The 20207-nt window shown below is 44.6% G+C and overlaps 1 protein-coding gene across 1 annotated transcript in view; it reads left to right on the top strand.

Moving 5' to 3' along the window:
- Positions 1-9795, top strand: part of FBXO38 (F-box protein 38) — a 102812-nt gene extending 93017 nt beyond the window's left edge. Inside the window, exons 20-22 of the mRNA XM_040406601.1 lie at positions 1399-1502; positions 1880-1993; positions 7465-9795. Of these exons, the coding sequence (XP_040262535.1) occupies positions 1399-1502; positions 1880-1993; positions 7465-7643 (397 nt within the window). The 3' untranslated portion in view covers positions 7644-9795. The remainder of the gene's footprint in view (positions 1-1398; positions 1503-1879; positions 1994-7464) is intronic.
- Positions 9796-20207: the final 10412 nt, after the last annotated feature.

Raw genomic sequence — 20207 nt, 5'->3', positions numbered from 1 at the left:
ACATGAATAGGAGCCGATCGTCCAATGGCCAAGTGCTTGCGGGTCAGCATGCGCTGTCCGGCTCCATCTCGACGTGCTCCGTTACGTCATTACGCGCTGCGCATGCGGAGTGAGTTGGCGTGGACGCCCTGAGAGATGGCGCCGTACATCATGGTGCTGTCGCGCCCGATTGGTTGGAGCACAGGTGTCCGCAATCCAGGTACCTTACTCACTTATGTTACTAGTATTTATACCCTGCTCTTTCATTTCTTTATACCTCCTGGCGAAGCCGCTGAGGTGAAACGCGCGTCAAGGTTTTGCGCTTAGGGCTATTGCATCCATCTGGGCTTGGTCATGTCTTCAGGTACGTCCCAGGACTCAAGTGTCTATTGAGACACCATTATAGACACTGTCATATACAGCATCCATATTAGGCCTATGTTATTGATCAGGTCATAATATATATATATATATATATATATATATATATATATATTGTGTGCTGTGTTTAGATTAGGCTGATATTTTGGTACCAGGCACCATATATATATGTTGCTTGTGGTTGCCATGGACGTAGGCTGTGGATCGCACTAACATCGATGAATTTTTCTTGAGATAATTGTATTATATTATGCAATTCTCCATTGGGGTGTGTATATTCTATACTATCCACCTCTTTGGCGCACATTGGATGTTTATGAGTCACAGCACGGACCTGGTACCCGATAAGTGCTTATTAGCCTTGTGGGGATACATGACAGTCTAGTGGAATATATGCCCTTTGCTTTTCTGTATACTTTTTCCATCTTGCCCTTTCTCTCTATATTTTATACATGATAAAGTGATATGAATTTGGATATATTATCTCCACTGGCTTTTTTTTTTTGCAGCGGTTTTGTGTCAGATCACAAACCGGAATGGAATGCATCCTGATGGATCCTGATCTGTTTTGTCTCTATTGCCAATGCATAGGGAAAGAATTGAAGCGTTTTGCTCCGCGTAGGTGTACAAAGCGTAGGTGTGAAAGTAACCTTAACGTGGGTCTACTGAGCTGTGAGTGCAGTTCAGCAGACCCGTTGTCTGTCAGGAACACACAGCATCATAAATCATTATCAGAGGGGCAGTGTTCAGTCCGGGAAATAGTCATCACACAAAGCGTGTTTCTCATGTGAAATTGCTCTTGGGGCAATGCTTCCTAGGAACAGATATGCAAAGTAGTACTTTTAAAGAAGGACAAAAACTGACTGCCTCTCTGTCTCTCGCCCCCCCCTTCTCTAGGTAGCACTAGACAGGTTATTTTCTGGTTAAGATTTATTCCTAGAATAATCATCTCTCTATTTTCCCTTTTCTTTTACCCTTGAAACTATTAAGCTACAAAGCTTTGAATTGACTTATCTCTTTTTGATATTTTCTCTTTAGAGAGCTCATTAAATACGAATTCTTTCCCGAGGCCACTCGCACGGAGGAAGATGTAAAAAAATATACAAAATATCCCTGGGGTCGAGACATTTACACCCTGGAAGGTAATTAACATTTTTTCCTTTTTAAAGATTTAGAAAGATGTTATTACCCGATGAAACTAGCTAATAACTGATTTGTGGTCAGGACTATTTTTTAACTTTACTTTGGTCAAAAGGGATGTTTATTGGTGAAAAGTGGACACCCATTATGTGAGAAACAGATATGTCCTTGACCGGTAAGGGTCTTTCCACATTGCAATTGTAGTGTATTTTGTAGGTATGTATTGTTTTTATGCAGTGGCAAAAGTCGATCATAAGCCCCATGTTTAAAAAAATAAAAAATAAAAAAAGGGGGTCAGAAGCCCTCTATATGATTTCTATATGTCCCTTGTGGCATACTGAGTTTTGATTTGAACTGTTTCTATCAATTTATTATCCAGGTGTTGTGGATGGTGCTCCGTACTCAATGATCACAGACTTTCCTTGGTTACGCTCACTGAGAACTGCTGAACCAAACAGCTATGCAAGATATGACTTTGAGGATGATGAAAAAAGTGAGTTGAAGTAAAAAGGTCCTCTTTCGAACAACATACCATTTACATATGATATTTTTCTACTTAATGTCCCAATGTAGAGATTGCTTGTAAATGTACAGATCCCAAGTTACACCCTGTTTTATAATCCAGAGTTGCATCACACTTCAAATCTCTCCGCATTCCTTGTTCAGTGTCTGTCCAAACCTTGCTCAGGTGATTTGTCTTCTGAGTAGTGCAGCATTTACACTAGGGACAGTACAGCAATCCGGTGTACAAAAGAAATGAAGCTCTGCGGCGTCCAAGGGACCTGTCTGTTTCCAGTGATAAACAGCAGACCTGTGAATATAACACTGGGCTATATTACAGGCTGTCTCTGTGGACCAGTGAAAGATGCAGTATGTAATAAAATGTATTTTCAAAGATACACAGCCTTTTATGTTGATATATGTGAAGTGTACAATAGTGTTCAAAAGTGCTACCCAAATAGGATAATGATAGACTCACTGGGAATTGTGTATCCCCTCAAATGCATCATATTTGAATAGTATACAAAAATGACATAGGGGGCGGCACAGTCACACAAGCAATGAGTAGCGTAAAGCAGTCAGTGTGGATCACAAGGCTGGCGAGGATTCATACACTCGGCGGTGCGCAGCTGAGAACAGTAAGTAGAGTGTAACTAATACTGATAAGAAGCAAATGAACAGCGGCACTCACCCATATGCAATCAAAAGCGGCAGCTTGATTCAAAGTGAAGTAAGGCAGGGGGCGGACAATTCAAGAGAACGCATCAAACAGCGACGGCCGTTTCGCGCTACATGCGCTTGATCAGGCTGTGCGTCAATGCGTGCTTGCACCAGCACTCCTTTTAACCTCTGGTGCGGGCTGTCGTCATGGAAATAGACAAATCAGACCGCACCCGTGCCAAAGGAGGCGTGTTCAACATATAAAAACAATGAACAAGCAACCCATTAGGGACAAGTACAGATACAAAACACACATAAATAAACATGATTCTAGAAATCTATCACAGAAACGGGCTGAGGTCATTTCTGTCGTTTAATCCCAGCTCTCCCAGGGCTTGTGTACGTGCAATCCACCTGGCTATCCTCTGCAGGAGGAGGCGATGTCTATCCCCCCTGCAGAGGAGCAGGCACGATTTCTAAACCGGAGAATGAAACACATTTGATGTCGCCACCGTGAACCTCTCTGACATGCTGAATAAATCTCGGACATCCCTTCCCTGTTCTGACCGAGTTCAAGTGTTCCCTAAATCTTTCAAAAAGACACCTTATGGTCTTACCGATATAGAATCGTCCGCAGGGGCACAGTAGTAAATATACCACACATGTGCTCCTGCAGTTGATAAAGGTGTTGACCCTATGCTGGATCCCTGCAAATTCAATGCATTTTTTAAGGGAGTTATGATGGCAAAATGAGCAACTACCACATCTAAAATTTCCTTTGGGTAAATTACTGTTGAGCCAGTTTTTACTCTTGCTGGGCTGAAACCTACTTCTGACAAGTCTGTCTTTTACGGTGTGGGCCCTCCTAAAGGAAATCAGTGGTTTCTGCTCAGTAAGCTCATTTAGGGTCGCATCTCTCCTCAACACGTCCCAATTCTTGAAAATAACGGAGCGAATGCGCTCTGCCATGGGACTGTATTTGAATGAGAATGCAAACCTGGTGGGTTTAACATCTACGTGACCCTGTTTATTCCTGCCGCTGCCACTCCTAAGTAAATTCTCCTGGGAGAAATCCTCTTCTACTCTCCTCATGTCTTCATTCAATGGTCCCTCAGGGTAACCCCTCTCCATTAGGCGTTTTTTTTAGATCTTGGGCCTGGCTCCGATAGCTGCTATTTTTACTATTAATACGCCTCAATCTGATGAATTGTCCGAGGGGTACGGCTCTTTTGACGCTATGTGGGTGGAAGCTGTCGTGGTGGAGCAAGGAGTTGGTCGCCGTGGGCTTACGGAAGCCCTCCGTGACCAACCCGTCGCCTTCCACCACGACAGCCACATCCAGAAACTCCAATCTAGAGCCTCCAAAATTGAGGGTGAACGTCATACCCATGTCATTTTTATTGAGGAATTTCACAAACTCGCTACATTCACTCTCAGTACCCTCCCAGACTATGAACACATCGTCCACAAAACGTAGATATGTTTTCAACTTGGACACATAAGGGTTCATAGTGGAATAAATATATTTATCCTCAAATCTGGCGAGGTACATATTGGCGAATGTACAGGAGACGGGGGTCCCCATGGCCGTACCCAGCCTTTGCTTGTACCAAACATCCCCAAACTGAAACACATTGTTGGTTAAGATGAACTCCAGTGCTTCACCAATGAAGTTGCAAAACATCTGACTTTTTCCCATATTGGCCACGATGTCAAGGACCGCCTCCACACCCGCATCGTGTGGGATGCGGGTGTAGAGGCTTTCCACATCGAGGGATACCAATTGGTAGCCATCCTGCCAATGTAACTCTTTAAGGGCTAACAGAAAATCATTGGTGTCCTTAAGATAGGCTGGAGCACTGGTAAGGGTAGGTATTTACTAGGGTTGTCCCGATACCGATACTAGTATCGGTATCGGGACCGATTCCGAGTTTTCTCGGCGGTACTCAGCCGCCGATACCCTGCCCCGATACATAAATAGAATACTATGGGCGTAACTATGGGCGGGGCCCGGTGCAGTCACTGTACTCTTACACCGGGCCCCGCCGCTCACCGAAGTATTTATAAACGTGAATCCTTATCCTGTTAAGTTGAACTAACGCTGCCCTCTCCCATGTTCCCCTGTATCCCCACAGCACTTATTTAAGCTTCCATAGCAGGCAGAGCAGACGGCAGCAGTAACGTCACTCACTGACGTAGAGCGCCTGCTCCGCCCCCTTTATGAGTGAAGCAGGCGGAGCAGGCGCGCGACGTCAGTGAGTGACGTTACTGGTGCCGTCCGCTCTGCCTGCTATGGAAGCTTAAGTAAGTGCTGTGGGGATACAGGGGAACATGGGAGAGGGCAGCGTTAGTTCAACTTAACAACAGGATAAGGATTCACGTTTATAAATACTTCGGTGAGCGGCGGGGCCCGGTGTATTGGGGGACACTGTTATGAGGGGGATCTGTGGATGACATATAGCAGTGTCATCCACAGATCCTCCCCATAACAGTTCCATCCACAGATCCCCCACCAAATAACAATGCCATCCTCAGATCCCCCCACCCCATAACAATGCCATCCACAGATATCCCACCCCATAGCAGTACCATCCACAGATCCCCATAACAGTGCCATCCACAGATCCCCCATAACAGTGCCATCCACAGATCCCCCATAACAGTGCCATCCACAGATCCCCATAACAGTGCCATCCACAGATCCCCCATAACAGCACCATCCACAGATCCCCATAACAGTGCCATCCACAGATCCCCCATAACAGTGCCATCCACAGATCCCCCATAACAGTGCCATCCACAGATCCCCATAACAGTGCCATCCACAGATCCCCATAACAGTGCCATCCACAGATCCCCATAACAGTGCCATCCACAGATCCCCCATAACAGCACCATCCACAGATCCCCATAACAGCGCCATCCACAGATCCCCCATAACAGTGCCATCCACAGATCCCCCATAACAGTGCCATCCACAGATCCCCCATAACAGTGCCATCCACAGATCCCCCATAACAGTGCCATCCACAGATCCCCCATAACAGTGCCATCCACAGATCCCCCATAACAGTGCCATCCACAGATCCCCATAACAGTGCCATCCACAGATCCCCCATAACAGTGCCATCCACAGGTCCCCCATAACAGTGCCATCCACAGATCCCCCACATGACAGTGCGTCATCCACAGATCCCCCAAAACGGTCACATGACATTTAAAAAAAGTATCGGTATTCGGTATCGGTGACTACTTGAAAAAAAGTATCGGTACTTGTACTCGGTCCTAAAAAAGTGGTATCGGGACAACCCTAGTATTTACTACTGTGCCCCTGCGGACGATTCTATATCGGTAAGACCATAAGGTGTCTTTTTGAAAGATTTAGGGAACACTTGAACTCGGTCAGAACAGGGAAGGGATGTTTTTATTCAGCATGTCAGAGAGGTTCACGGTGGCGACATCAAATGTGTTTCATTCTCCGGTTTAGAAATCGTGCCTGCTCCTCTGCAGGGGGGATAGACATCGCCTCCTCCTGCAGAGGGAAGCCAGGTGGATTGCACGTACACAAGCCCTGGGAGAGCTGGGATTAAACGACAGAAATGACCTCAGCCCGTTCCTGTGATAGATTTCTAGAATCATGTTTATTTATGTGTGTTTTGTATCTGTACTTGTCCCTAATGGGTTGCTTGTTCATTGTTTTTATATGTTGAACACGCCTCCTTTGGCACGGGTGCGGTCTGATTTGTCTATTTCCATGACGACAGCCCGCACCAGAGGTTAAAAGGATTGCTGGTGCAAGCACGCATTGACGCACAGCCTGATGAAGCGCATGTAGCGCGAAACGTCCGCCGCTGTTTGATGCGTGCTCTTGAATTGTCCGCCCCCTGCCTTACTTCACTTTGAATCAAGCTGCCGCTTTTGATTGCATATGGGTGAGTGCCGCTGTTCATTTGCTTCTTATCAGTATATATTTGAATAGTATGTTGCATATGTTTCTTAAAGCAAACTTGTCACCATTAAATGCAATGCAATCTCCAGGCAGCATGTTCTAGAGCAGGAGGAGATGAGCAGATTGATATAGTTTTCTGGAAAAAGATTTAGTAAAACTTTTTTGGCTAAAAATCTTTTTTTCAATTGGCCTTTATTTCAAATATTGAGCCATACTGTCACAAAAAGTTTACTGGTTTTCTAACTGTGTGACTGGTATTTTCACTTTCACTTTGTGCCGGTCATCTAATAAACCTTCTCTCTAAACTACTAAAAAGTCATAAACACTTATTTAAGCCACATTCTTATCAGTAAAATAAGAGCTGAGCTATAATGAGTGTTTATAATGTCAGAGATAAGGAGCCTGCCTGCTCCTGGTCTGACGGAAAAGACAGAAAATCCAAAGGGTGTTACTAGAGCATGTCAGCTCTGCACAGAAAAAGGACGCCATATTTTAATAAAGACCAATTAAAAAATAATAATTTGAACTCAAAATGAGTAAAATGCAATATTAAAAAAATTGCCCCCAAAGGTGTACATAGCCTTTAAGTATGCATTGTCATACAGTTAGCTGTGAGTAGGATGCCCACATGACTGCATTTAGCATTAAAAAAAAGTATATATTTAAATTAACAAATTACCAGTTTTATGTAATCTTTTCACGTAAAACTATATATCAGCTCAGCTCCTCCTGCTCTGTAATAATATGGTGCCTGCAGACTAAACTGTGTTTTCATGGTGACAGGTTCCCGTTAACATGTGGCCTTGACTTTAATTTACACATTGTTTATTTTGTTGGTTCTTTTGTATTGCCAGCTACAATATATGCACCAAGGAGGAAAGGGCAGCTTTCTGCAGACATTTGTATGGAAACCATCGGTGAAGAGATTTCAGAGCTGCGGCAGATGAAGAAAGGGGTTTTCCAACGAGTTGTTGCCATATTTATCCATTATTGTGATGTTAATGGAGAACCTGTAGAAGATGACTATATTTAGACAGAACCTATTGCCATCATTGCATCAGTTTTATTTTATCTAGCTGCATAGGCTAGAGATGTGGCAAGTAAAAGGTTGATCTAATGGCAATTGTCAACATTTCCCATTGGATCCTTTTGCAGCAAGCTACAGTGTGGGGCAAGTACTTTCTCTGAAGACCAGCAAAGAAAACCGTACAGCAGCTCGGCATTATTAATCCCCAACTTTCTCCATTGGCATTAAGTCTTCCTAAGAGCTTGGATTCAAAGGTAGTGCTTTTGCATAGGACTGTAGTGTACTTATCTCAAAGTTTGATTATGAAAGATAGCTTCCATTAAGTTCATCTATTCAGTGTCATAGGTCCACTTAAGAATCTGGCTTCTTCATTTTCCTAATTCTGCAAAATTTAAATTATATTGTATGATGTCTTTATGGTGGTAGCCCTCCACCCTCAACTAAGACGGCTAAACGTTTAGTAAAACTGTTTAGTGCTAGTTAGAATACTAGATATTCCCAGGGGATGGATACCCTTCTTCAGGTATTGACACACTTTCAAGCCTACAGGTTAGCGTTCGAGCCAGCTTTGGAGACGTATGTATGTGATGGTGGCCTAGCTGAATGGGGAGAGCTTTATTTGATGCATAAAGGCCTTAAGTTATTGTCCAATATGGAAACAGTCTGAAGAAAGATATATATACAAATGAACAGGTCATTTCCCAGTATCTTGCTGTGATCTTAACAGAAAAGGATGCTACTAGTCTGTATGTTATCCTTACCAGACCGATATGCAGCACTGACAGTCCTGTGAGCTGCGAAGGGTTAATTGCAAAGTACTTAGAGCTTGTGCTAAGTCTTTAGATAGGATAGGAGATAATTAGCTGATCGCTGGGGGTCCGACCGCTGGGACCTTCACATATGATAACGGGGGTCCTGTTCCCCCATTCTGATGGACCTGCAGATCTTGCACGAGCCCCACCGCTCCATTAATTCTCTAAGGGAGTTTCTGACATAGCTGAGCACTGTACTCTGCTATATACAGCACTCCCATAGAGATTGAACGGAAGGTTAGTGCGCATGCCCAACCTGCGGAAATGGGGAACAGGACCCCTCTTCTCATGATCGGTGCAGGTCAGCTTAGTTATCCCTTATCCTGTGGACTTAGAAACCTAGCACAACCTCCTTAAGCAGTTTTTTTTTTTTTTTTTTTTTTTTTATGATTCTAATTTGTTCTGATTAGTTGCACTGAGTTGAAGCTGCCATATTCTAGAAGGTAAATCACGTTTCAAATGAGCAGTTTCTAGTTAATGTACAAATTTGTATTTTTTGTATTATTTTTTTTTCTAATTGCACAGAGCAGATTGTAAAATGTATGACAATGGTTTGTCTGGATTTTTAAATCTATCTTCACCCTTCCAGATATGGTAAAACAGTGTCAAGTAAAAAGTAAATGAACTGTCACACGTTTCATTGCACGTTCTGATCTGTGAATTCTGCAGCAAAATAGAGTAGATTATTTGATGGCTCGCTAAAAGTGTTGTGCACGTCAGTCCCGCTCATTTGGCAGAATGATGGGTGTACAAACGCAAGCCATGTGTTTACTGTGTCAGGCTGCTTTTGCTCTAGACCAAATTGTTAAAAGTAAATTGGTTTCCACAGCATGTAATGGACACAAATAACAGGGGTGGACATGGACAACTGATGGTCCCTGTACAATAACAGTATGTGGGCTCTCTATGACCTGCATGTCTGCAACTAACTTCCCGCATTTAAATGAATAGTGGCTGTAAAAACAAACTATTGCTATTATCTCAAACAGTTGGATAATTGTAATTTTCCCTGAAGTGTTGCGGCCCATTCAAGGTAGGTAAATCCCTCTGTAGGTTCTCTCCACTCTGGCTGATGGGTGTTGGGTTAAAGGGAGTATTTCTGGTGATTTGGGTCAATGCTGGGTTAACGATAGCCCCTGCTCTACCCTAGCCCACCAGGGATGTTAACACCCCCAATATCTTTACTGCAGTAGGTCAATTCACAGTCGAAGAAGCAGAGAAGCAGGATATCTGTTTTAAAACTTATGTCAGTCAGTAGTTTATGTCCCTCAGAAACTGGAGCGGTGAGCTGACTGAATTTGTTAGATTCATCAGCACCAACAGCTGGTTGAAGAACTTGCACAAACTCTACGAAAGGAAAATGGTATGATTTTTTATATTTTTTACTGAATTTAGAAACTTTGCATTGTCGAATCAAATAATAACTCAATTTCAGCGCAAATGGATTAAAATAAATGAACAGATCTATCTGTTTAACGTAAAAAGACCCAGGAGCATTGTTTTGCTGTTGGATATGAGAATCTATATCTTTTCTGTGATACCACCACTACTTTGGACAGCGGACATAACCGTGGATCTTGTTGGATTCCCATCTTCAGAATTTCAGTGTGGACAACTGTGTTTGATGTCCAGAACAGATTACATCAATATGTACTACATAATCTAAACCCTATGTGGTGCCATCATTAGGCATCGCTTTGTGTCCAAAACATTTACTAAATCCTAAATCATTTTGGAATCCAAAAACAGAACACAATCCTACAGATACTCATACGATGATGATCGGGGGGGGAAGAGTTAATGTTCACTTGGCCTCCAGTAGAACATTCTGTGCAAAGCAATCTTTCGATATACTGACATCAGATCACTAGGAAGCATAAAAAGGTGAACATGAAGACGTTATGGGTTAACATGACCTCACAAGCTGTAGCATTAAATTATGGGTTAAAGGGAACCTGTCACCAGGATTTTGTGTATAGAGCTGAGGACATGGGTTGCTAGATGGCTGGTAGTACATCCGCAATACCCAGTCCCCATAGCTCTGTGTGCTTTTATTGTTTAAAAAAACCGATTTGATACATATGCAAATTAACCTGAGATGAGTCAGAGCTTTTTTTTTATGAATGTTTGATATTTAGTATTTTGTTTTCCATGTCCATAAGTATATAAAAAAAGAAACTCCGAAATCTTGCAGTTGTCACTGTGACCACTGTTCTGTAGAGATCAATTTTCAGTTGTCATCACATTATCATCACAGACAGGATTACAATGGTATAAATATAGATCATGCAGGGTCCTCCATTAACAATAGGTGATGGTCACAGCTTGTCTCCTCCACCTCTGCATAGGTTACAGAGCATGCTTTGAACACTCTCTTGTAGAAGTCAATGAGCCTCTCTTGTTAACAGGTTCCTACGGTTGATGTAGCTGCTGTAAAACATATTCCTCTCTGGATATTGTTTTAACATGGCTGCCTCATAATCTTGCACAGAAGATAAAATAAAGTTATCTACAATTTAAAAAAACAGACTAAATGGGGTCATTTATCAAACTGGTGTAAAGTAGCACTGGCTTAGTTGCCCATAGCAACCAACCAGAATACACCTTTCATTTTCCAAAGGAGCTGTCAAAAATGAAAGGTGGAATCTGGTTGGTTGCTATGGGCAACTAAGCCAGTTCAACTTTACACCAAAATTTGTTGGCCCCTTTTAGACTTTGGCATATTGCTAGGCCATGAGGGTGGTGCCCTTAACTATTTGACAGCCCCCATAATGCAATGAGGGACTCAATAAAGTGCATGGGCCGCTAAGGCAATGCTCACATCTGTTCAGAGCCTCCATGGATGATTGTCATTTTTGAAGGAAAAAATATTGCTGCATGCAGAGCTGCTTTTACTGTCAAAATTATTGACACCTTAGTAGAACCTGACAGACTCCATTATATTAGTCAGTGGAGCCCATTATCTGGAGATGACTCTGGCGTAACATTATGGCTTCCATTATAAACATCAATGCAGATGTGAACAATTGATTTATGATTAAACAAAAAAAAAATATATTAACCCTCCCATATCCTGAATAGCAGCAAAAATATACAATAAATATATAAAGGGGCTCACACCCGGACGTAATGGATATTGAGGATTCTCCACCTTACTGGTTCACCCAGTCCCAGCAAAGAATAATAGATGAAGCTGAAAAATAAGGTGTGCGCACCTTCTTCTAGTTTTGCATATAGGATTAAGTATTTGTTAATAGAAAACTAAAAAACATGTATATACACTCCCAAAATAAAAGAATTAAAGATAAATAAAAAATTATATATATATCTATATATATATATATATATATATATATATATATACACACACACACACACACACACAGCCCATTCCCAATTGCAGTGCATGATTCTGATCTTAATACATGATTGTATGAATAGACCAATCATAGAAAAAAGTGAAAAAAATATAGATGCCTATATTGATAAGTAATTCATAGAAAGATGTGGATCATCATATGCATACATAATTCACTCAATAGCAATACACGATCAAATGAACAAGATGGTAAATAAGTGCCAATTTCAGTACATGATTGTACGGATGAATTGATTGTAAAGAGAAATATCTATATAGATATATAAATGAGTACCTATGTGGTAAGCACTCAAAATCACACAAGGATATAGAGCATTAGCATAGAATTTACTTGGTAGTTCACAATATAGCATATATCCACAACAATGGTTATATATAATATAAATGACCAGGATGATTATGGTGAGTCTTTATACAAAAAAATGCCCCAAAAAAAGACTGTGTCTGATGCCTAATGCATATATTCAAAATAAGTCACTCCACATTTATTCAACTGAAGCGCTGATCAATTGATGTGAGCAAGCCAGGTACACGTGTTTTGTCTGGCTTACAGAGCTCCGCAACACTCAATAGGAGGCAGGAAGCAAGTTCAGCAATATTGACATGCCCGATATCAATGTCCTGCTTCAGTCATTCAACATCAAAGGTTCATATCGCCAGCACTATGCATAGTGTCATTTTCTCACCTGGAGCGCTGACCGTCAATCTCGCTGAATATGTGGGCTTTGGGCACTTACCCCTCCTTTTGTGTTTCTCTATGGCTGTAGGTTTGTGTAATGGATTGTAGCGCGTTACCTCTTTCAACCACAGCCAGTTCGCTCCACAGTGAGCAATACCGTATATATCTTAGGTCTGGACCGTATAAAAAAATATATATTGGTATATTCTAAGTAATTGCCAGTTGGTAAATGGCAACTAGAACAGTTATATCCTCTAGAACAGTTATATCCTCTATTCTAGTTGTCATTTACCGAGATGGTTAATGAACATTCATATAAGCCAATTTCGTTGGTTAAAACGGAACTGCACTATAGAAATGCATTTTGAAAAGGAGGCTGAACAAATGTTGAAAGAATTCACTATTAAGAAATACCCGCAGAATTTATTAACAATCCTTTTTAGATAGAGTTAGAATAATGGATAAAGGAGAGTTTTTTTTAACAGAAAGGATAGATGGATAAACAAACAGAAGAGACGGTAAGGATGAGTCTTCCTTTTAATTCACAATATAAAAAGATGGATAGAATAATAAAAACACATTGGCATCACCTACTTGAGGATAAAATTGTAAGTCCTCTCCTACCCAGGTATCCTAAAATTACATATACTAGAGCAGTGTTTCCCAACTAGTGTGCCTCCAGCTGTTGCAAAACTACAACTCCCAGCATGCCCGCACAGCCCAAAAAAATACCGGAATGCCGGATCCGTCCTTCCGGTCTGCGCATGCGCAGACTGAAAAAAAGGTGAAAAAAATAAATGCCGGATCCGTTTTGCCGGATGACACCGTAAAGACGGATCCGGCATTTCAATGCATTTTTTCGACTGATCAGGCATTTTTAAGACTGATAAGGATCCTGATCAGTCTTACTAATGCCATCAGTTGGCATACGTTTTACCTGATCCGGCAGGCAGTTCCGGCGACGGAACTGCTTGCCGGATCTCTCTGCCGCAAGTGTGAAAGTACCCTAAGATAATTCAAGCAATTCAAACCATCTGCCATAGAAATACAGCCCTCATTTAGATCTGTTATAGACTTATCGATATTTATTTTTCATATATACTTTTTCTTTACAGTATTGATCCTTGGCTATAGACTATGTTATATATTTCCTCCTTGGATTGAAAAGAGATTAAGTCCCCCTAGGGAGAATATATATATATATATATATATATATTTGTGTTAGGCGCTTACGGTAGTACAGTGAAGAGCCCTGGGAAGCAGGGAAAGAAATGCAGTCGGTTGTGGTGTGCCGAAACCGAGGATGAGGTAGGCCTGCGAAAGAAGAGGGCCTACCCAAGGAAAAGACATAGAAGAAATGAGTTGTAAATGAGTGGAGTGGTGGGAGGGACAAAGCTCAGACCTCAGACGGTGCAGGAGCCAGGTAAGGGGGGTGCCCTAAATAGGCTGGAGGCGGACCTCAGCCCCTCCCACAAATCCAGGCAAATGCCTTAATACTTGTGTTAGGCGCTTACGGTAGTACAGTGAAGAGCCCTGGAAAGCAGGGAAAGAAATGCAGTCGGTTGTGGTGTGCCGATACCGAGGATGAGGTAGGCCTGCGAAAGAAGAGGGCAAAAATGGAAATAAACCAGTTTATTGTAGCCAATTAATACATGAATAGCTCAACCCGACATGTTTTGGAAAGCCACTCTCAACTCTTGTGCTGGATTGGGAATGTATTGTGCGTAAGCGGATGACTTCCAGTGCCCCAATTTCTTGATGATATGAGTAGGGATGTTGGCACTGGAGGCCGTGGATGCGGCTCCGATGCGAAAGGAGTGCCCTGAGTAGTTGGCTGCGTTGAGGCCCAGTTGTGTGAGGAATGACCTGACATGGGTCATGAAGGTGGTGGTGGTGAGTACCGACCCATGAAGTTGAAGTAGCGGTTGAGAGGGTAGAAACTTGTGATGCTGACTGTAGGTGTCCAGAACCCTTACTGGACACCATTTGTTGTGCGTGGGGTAATATGAAATGTTGACGGGTGAATGCTGACTATTCTTGGAGTGAGGTATGGTCAGGATGTAATGATCCAGGTGTTCCGTCAAGTGGGAGACAAGAAGACAAGGTGAGGTTTGGGTCGTGGAGGTTGTAGTGAATTCCCCGGGTCCCAGGAACCCGTAGAAGGCTAAGTAAATTGCTGTTTTGATGACGGAGTTGGTATCTGTTTCAAAAGGCGTGGCGTCCAGCAAGTCGGATAATGCTTTGAAGATATGACTGTTTATGGGTAGCCTCTGAGCTGGACGTGCGGGTTCCGTCTTCTGAATGCCTCTGAGTATGGTTTTGATCTGGTGCGAGGCCATGAAGCTGATGTTGTTGGGATGCATGATTAGCATATGATGTTGAATGCCAGTGAGATATAGTTTGATGGTGTTGTATGGCATTTTGAGTTTGAGGTGGCAGAAAGAAGCAAACCCCAAAAGAGACGTCATGACGAAAGGGTGCATGATGTTGTGTTCCATCAGGAACCTGTTGAATAGTGTGAATGCTCTGTTGTAGGTTCTATGTGTATTGTCTGACAGTGCTAAGCGGGACAAAGTCTGGCTATGCCGCATGATGACCTCTAATCCAGAATGAGCTGTTGAAATGATGGAGTGCTGGAGGCCGTGGGTGATGCTGATGGGAGAGCCTGATGAAATGCCTGAAATTTGAAGCGAGACAGATTGTCAGCTGCCGAATTGCACACCCCCGGGACATGGAAACAATGCAAGAAGAAATTATTGCAAGCGGCCAGCAAAGTAAGCCTTCGCAGAAACCTCATGATTGTGAGGGATTTAGAACGACCTTTGTTGATGATCTGGCAGGTTGCTTGGTTGTCTGAGTAGCACCGGACCGACATGTTCGCCCATAAATGACCCCCCACCACGGCAGCCGCTACGATGGGATAGATCTCAAAAAGCGCTGAGGTAGTGGAGAATCCTTCCAGACCCCGGACCGCAGGAGGCCAGCTGCCCCACAGCCAATCGTTCCCAAATATGGCCGCAAAGCCTGTGATAGATGCCGCATCTGACCAGATAGAGGGGGAAGAGTCCGACAGCTGAGGGAGAAACAAGCTCCTGCCATTCCAGGTGGACAGAAATCTCCTCCACATGCCCAGATCTGCCGCAGTGTGGGCATCCAGGGACAACCTGTGCGAGTCGTGTAGGAACAAGGGGAAGAGGTGCAGAAGCCGTGATATGAATGAGCGACCCTGGGGTATGATGCGCATGGCAAAGTTCAGGGAGCCCAGCAGGGACTGTAGTTCTTTGCGGTTGCAGGTGCCGAGTTGAAGGTAGTCGTCTATGTGGGTGAGAATATCCTGGATCTTCCCGGATGGCAAACTGGCTTGCATTGAGGCTGAATCCAACTGGATACCCAGGAAGGTGATGATCGTGTCTGCCCCCTCTGTCTTCTTGGCGGAGAGGGGTACCCCAAGTTCCTTGAACAGCCTGATGGTGGCTTTGAGGCTGGAGGGGGGGGGGGGAGTGTTTTCCTCCACCAGTAGAAAATCATCATGGTAATGTAATACCATCGGGCACCTTGCTACATTCAAAAGCAACCAGCATAATGCTTCTGCAAATATGTCGAAGATGGCCGGGCTACTCTTGGAACCGAAAGTCAACCGGGAGAAAAAATAATAGTCTCCGGACCACTTGATGCCGTGAAGGTGCCACAGTGTAGGGTGAATCGGTAGCAATTTGAAGGCGTTGGCGATGTCTGTTTTGCTGAGCCATGCCCCCACCCCTGCTTGTATGATGGCGTGATCTATGGTGGTGTATTGCAGAGAGAATTCCTCCGAGGGAATGAGGGAGTTGAGACTGGGGTTGGCTGAACCGTGTGGCGCCGATAGGTCGATGATGAGCCTCTGTTTCTGGGAAGATTTTCCAGTGACGATGCCAATGGGGTTGGTGCGCCATGTGGCGAATGGGGTTTTGAAAGGTCCTAACACAAAGCCCTCCTGGGCTATGAGGGCGTCAATGGCGGTGGGGTTGTGTAGAGCGGATAGAAGATTGGGACATTCCAGGGTGCCAGTTGGCATGTACAGGATGCCCGTGTGGAAGCCTTCTGTCAACCCTGAAACGAGGAAATCTGAGAGATGCCTGGATGGGTGTTGTGACATGAACACGGTAAAAACTGGCATGTTGATGGTTGTTAGATACGGTTTTGCAAACATTTTATTTGGGCACATGGACTTGGCATGTGCCCGGAAACATTTGGTACATATATGCAACAACTTACACCCGCTGTAATTGCAGGACCCCTCATTGAAATTATTGCAAATCTGGGACTTGCCCAGAAACTTGATCGGCCGACCCAGCTTGTCCCGGGCTGACCTTTCCGGGACCCCGGAGGGACCGGCTGCTTGTGAGAGGGCCTGTCTGTCCGACGTGTTCGGGCAGAAATTGGTGGTGTGGGCCGTGGAGGAGCAGTATGCACAGGCTGGGGTCCTTAGGCCTGCGAAGTGGCGACAGAATATGACCGTGTCGATCCTTGCCCAGTTGGAGCAGACTCCGTACTGGGAGAAAGCCCCCGCCACTTTCGCCGAAAAAGACCTGTGATAGTCATAGAAAGCTGACCCTCCGTATTTGTTGCCTAGGTCCACCAGTTTGTGCATGTAGAGGTCGAATTCCTCCCTTCTGTTGGGGTAGACCGCACAGATGACCTCTCTATAGATTCCAAAAGCCAAAACAAATTCGGGAATAGTCAACTTCCTATTGAGACGGGCATCCCTGGACTTGACCACAACTGAAACCTCGTCATAGGCATAGGTTGTGTTCTCGACCACATCCTGGGAGGCAATCAGAAGGGAGGCCAGGTTTACATCCTTACCTTCCAGGATATCCCTTTTCAAGTGCTCCGGTATCATGTGCGCCGGGCTGACTTCCTGGTCCTCCAGGCTAACGGACGGCGTGACCACCGGTGGCGGACCTGCCAAGGAAAGGGTCGTGGTGACCGATTCTAGCCTCTCCAACCTGGCGTTGACTGTAGACATGGATGTCATCAGAGAGGCCAGCATGGCATGGATGTCCCCGGTGCCGGACTGGCTAGGTCCTTCCCCTGCCTCCCTATTATCGGTTGACGCGCGCAGCAGCCGGAACAGCTCCGCTTTCCTTGCCGTGGCGGGGAAGGGAACATGCCGTTTCCTCAACTCCGCCGTAATGCGCGGAATTGTCCAGGATCTGATGGATGCTGGACTGGCTAGATCGTCTCCCAGGGTAGCAGTGACGGATCTAGCAGGGGTGCCAGGCAGGGAGAAATTATACTTGCATGGTGACAGATGAGGCCCTGCTAATTGCCAAGCGGCTTGAGAGGCTCTACCTATGAGTTGGCGCGAGGGGTTAATGAGGCCACTTATTGCAGTGGCAGGAGCGTTGGCCTCTCGGTGACTGTAAGACAGGACTAGGGGAAGGGAGTGACAGGTGAGGCCCTCTCTATGCAACACGCGAGGCGGCTTACAACGCGATGGGCGGCTGCCTCTGAACGTTTGAGGCGGGGTGTTGGCCTCGCGGGACCACTAACTGATGGCGAAGCCAAGGGGGGGTAACCTAGTGGGATGATAGTGCCCCTAAAGCCAGCACGCTGACCCTAACGGGACCATCCGAAAGGGACGGAGAACCATTGTTTATGAGCAGGTGAACGTACCTGGTAGCAAGAAACAATTCTCCGGATACACGTGCAGTGCAAAATATATTATAGCTTGACCGCCTAAAAGAGGGGGGGAGACAGAAAATAGTATGATGAATGTGAACTGTATTTTGCACATATAGCATGACCCAGGAGGATCATAACGGTTGCCTGCGAAATGCCAGCTTGCGCATGGTGTGAGAAAAGAGGCCTGCGTCGTGCCCGTATGCCGATGCTGAACGTGTGAACGTGTGAACGTGTGGCTTGAAGTTAAAGTTTTTTTTTTTTTTTTTTTTTTTTAATACATGCGGCGAATACCAATTAACCTCTTTTTTATATATTTTTTTTTTATTTGTGGGTTCCAGTTTATGTAGGGGGGCTGCTGGGGTGATTTTAATATGGAGGGTTAATTGTCTGGGGCGTGCTGGATGCCCCCCTGACTGCGCAGGAGGGGGCATGCTGTGGAAACCGCCCGACCCGGAGTTCCGCCGGCCAGGCTGAACCGGACCACCTGACAGCGGCTCCCCGCATCAGACGCACTGTGGACGGCCGCCGGGACACCGCGCATGCGCCGACGTATCGCCGCGCATGCGCCGTACCCCGGCCGCGCGGCAGGAGGAGCAGCGGAACAGACCGGAGGCGGTGGGGAGGGGATGCCTGGAGCAGCGGTGTGCCCAGCGAAGTCGGTCATGGAGGGAGGGTGTGTGCCGTGCGCACCGCTACTGTGCTACTGGCAGCCGTGCAACATGAAGCAAAAGAGGAGGGGGGGGGCATGAATGTGAATGATTGTGCGGTGACATGAAATGAACAGAAATGGGGGATGAGCCCAGAAAACCGCTGCCTGCATGCCGCAGGGGTGTTGACCGGAGTGGTGGTACGGTGTAGGTAAATTTATGCATGAACAAGACATGACAGAAATGAAATGCTGGTGACTTATGCGAGAAAGCCGTGACATTAGTGCAGCGTTTGGTAAAATGAAATGAACAGAAATGGGGGATTAGCCCAGGAAACGACTGCATGCTTGCCGCAGGGGTGTTGACCGGAATAGTGGTACGGTGTAGACAAATTTGTGCATGAACAAGGCGTGACAGAAATGAAATACTGGTGACTTGCACGAGAAAACCGTGACATTGGTGCAGCGTTTGGTGAAATTAAATGAACCGGTACAGGGGGCAACCGTGAGGCCCCGGCTGTACCGTATGGATGACTCACAGTTTAACGGGCAAACGCGACCCACAGTGAACCGAGTAAAGCCGGAAAAATAGAACAGAAATGCTCCAAATCCAGAAACTGATGGCAACGAAAAACTCTCAGAAATTCAGCGGCTCACAGGTAACTCTCCAGAAACTCCACAAGCGACTTCCTCTCACAAAGCTCAGACCTCAGACGGTGCAGGAGCCAGGTAAGGGGGGTGCCCTAAATAGGCTGGAGGCGGAACTCAGCCCCTCCCACAAATCCAGGCAAATGCCTTAATACATATATATTATATATATATTTTTTTTTTTTTGTATTATTATTTTTTTTTATTCTTGTTTTTTGAGTTTTTGTTTTTTAATTGACAGGATGTGGATTAATATTTCAAGTAATAAAGCAAGGTTTTTCATAGAAAACACATTTAATTGCAAATAAACACAGAAACCGCATTGGCTTAGAATAATTGTTATATGAAGCTTTATGTATAATAATTTGCTGATATTAACATAAATGGTGAAGCTATGTCTACAATAGGAATATATGGAAATATTGCAACAATAACAACTGCAGTGATAATTAAGTAGAAAACTATTCCATTTACGGGTTTTACTAATAACCTGAATTGTGAACTAATCCAGTTCAGCTTTGCAATTACTCCAGATCACTATAAAAAAAGATGGTATCGCCACACTTAAAAATGCAAGCTACTGAAGGAGCTAGTGCCCCGAAATGCATCTGGAATTACTTGGAATATACCTATATATATTTTTTTTTTATACGGTCCAGACCTAAGATATATACGGTATTGCTCACTGTCGAGCGAACTGGCTGTGGTTGAAAGAGGTAACGCGCTACAATCCATTACA

This window comes from Bufo bufo, chromosome 1 (genome assembly GCF_905171765.1).
Source record: "Bufo bufo chromosome 1, aBufBuf1.1, whole genome shotgun sequence".
NCBI classification, from domain to species: Eukaryota; Metazoa; Chordata; class Amphibia; order Anura; family Bufonidae; genus Bufo; species Bufo bufo.
Note: the sequence above shows the minus strand (reverse complement) of the source record. Positions and strands in the feature narration are given on the sequence as shown.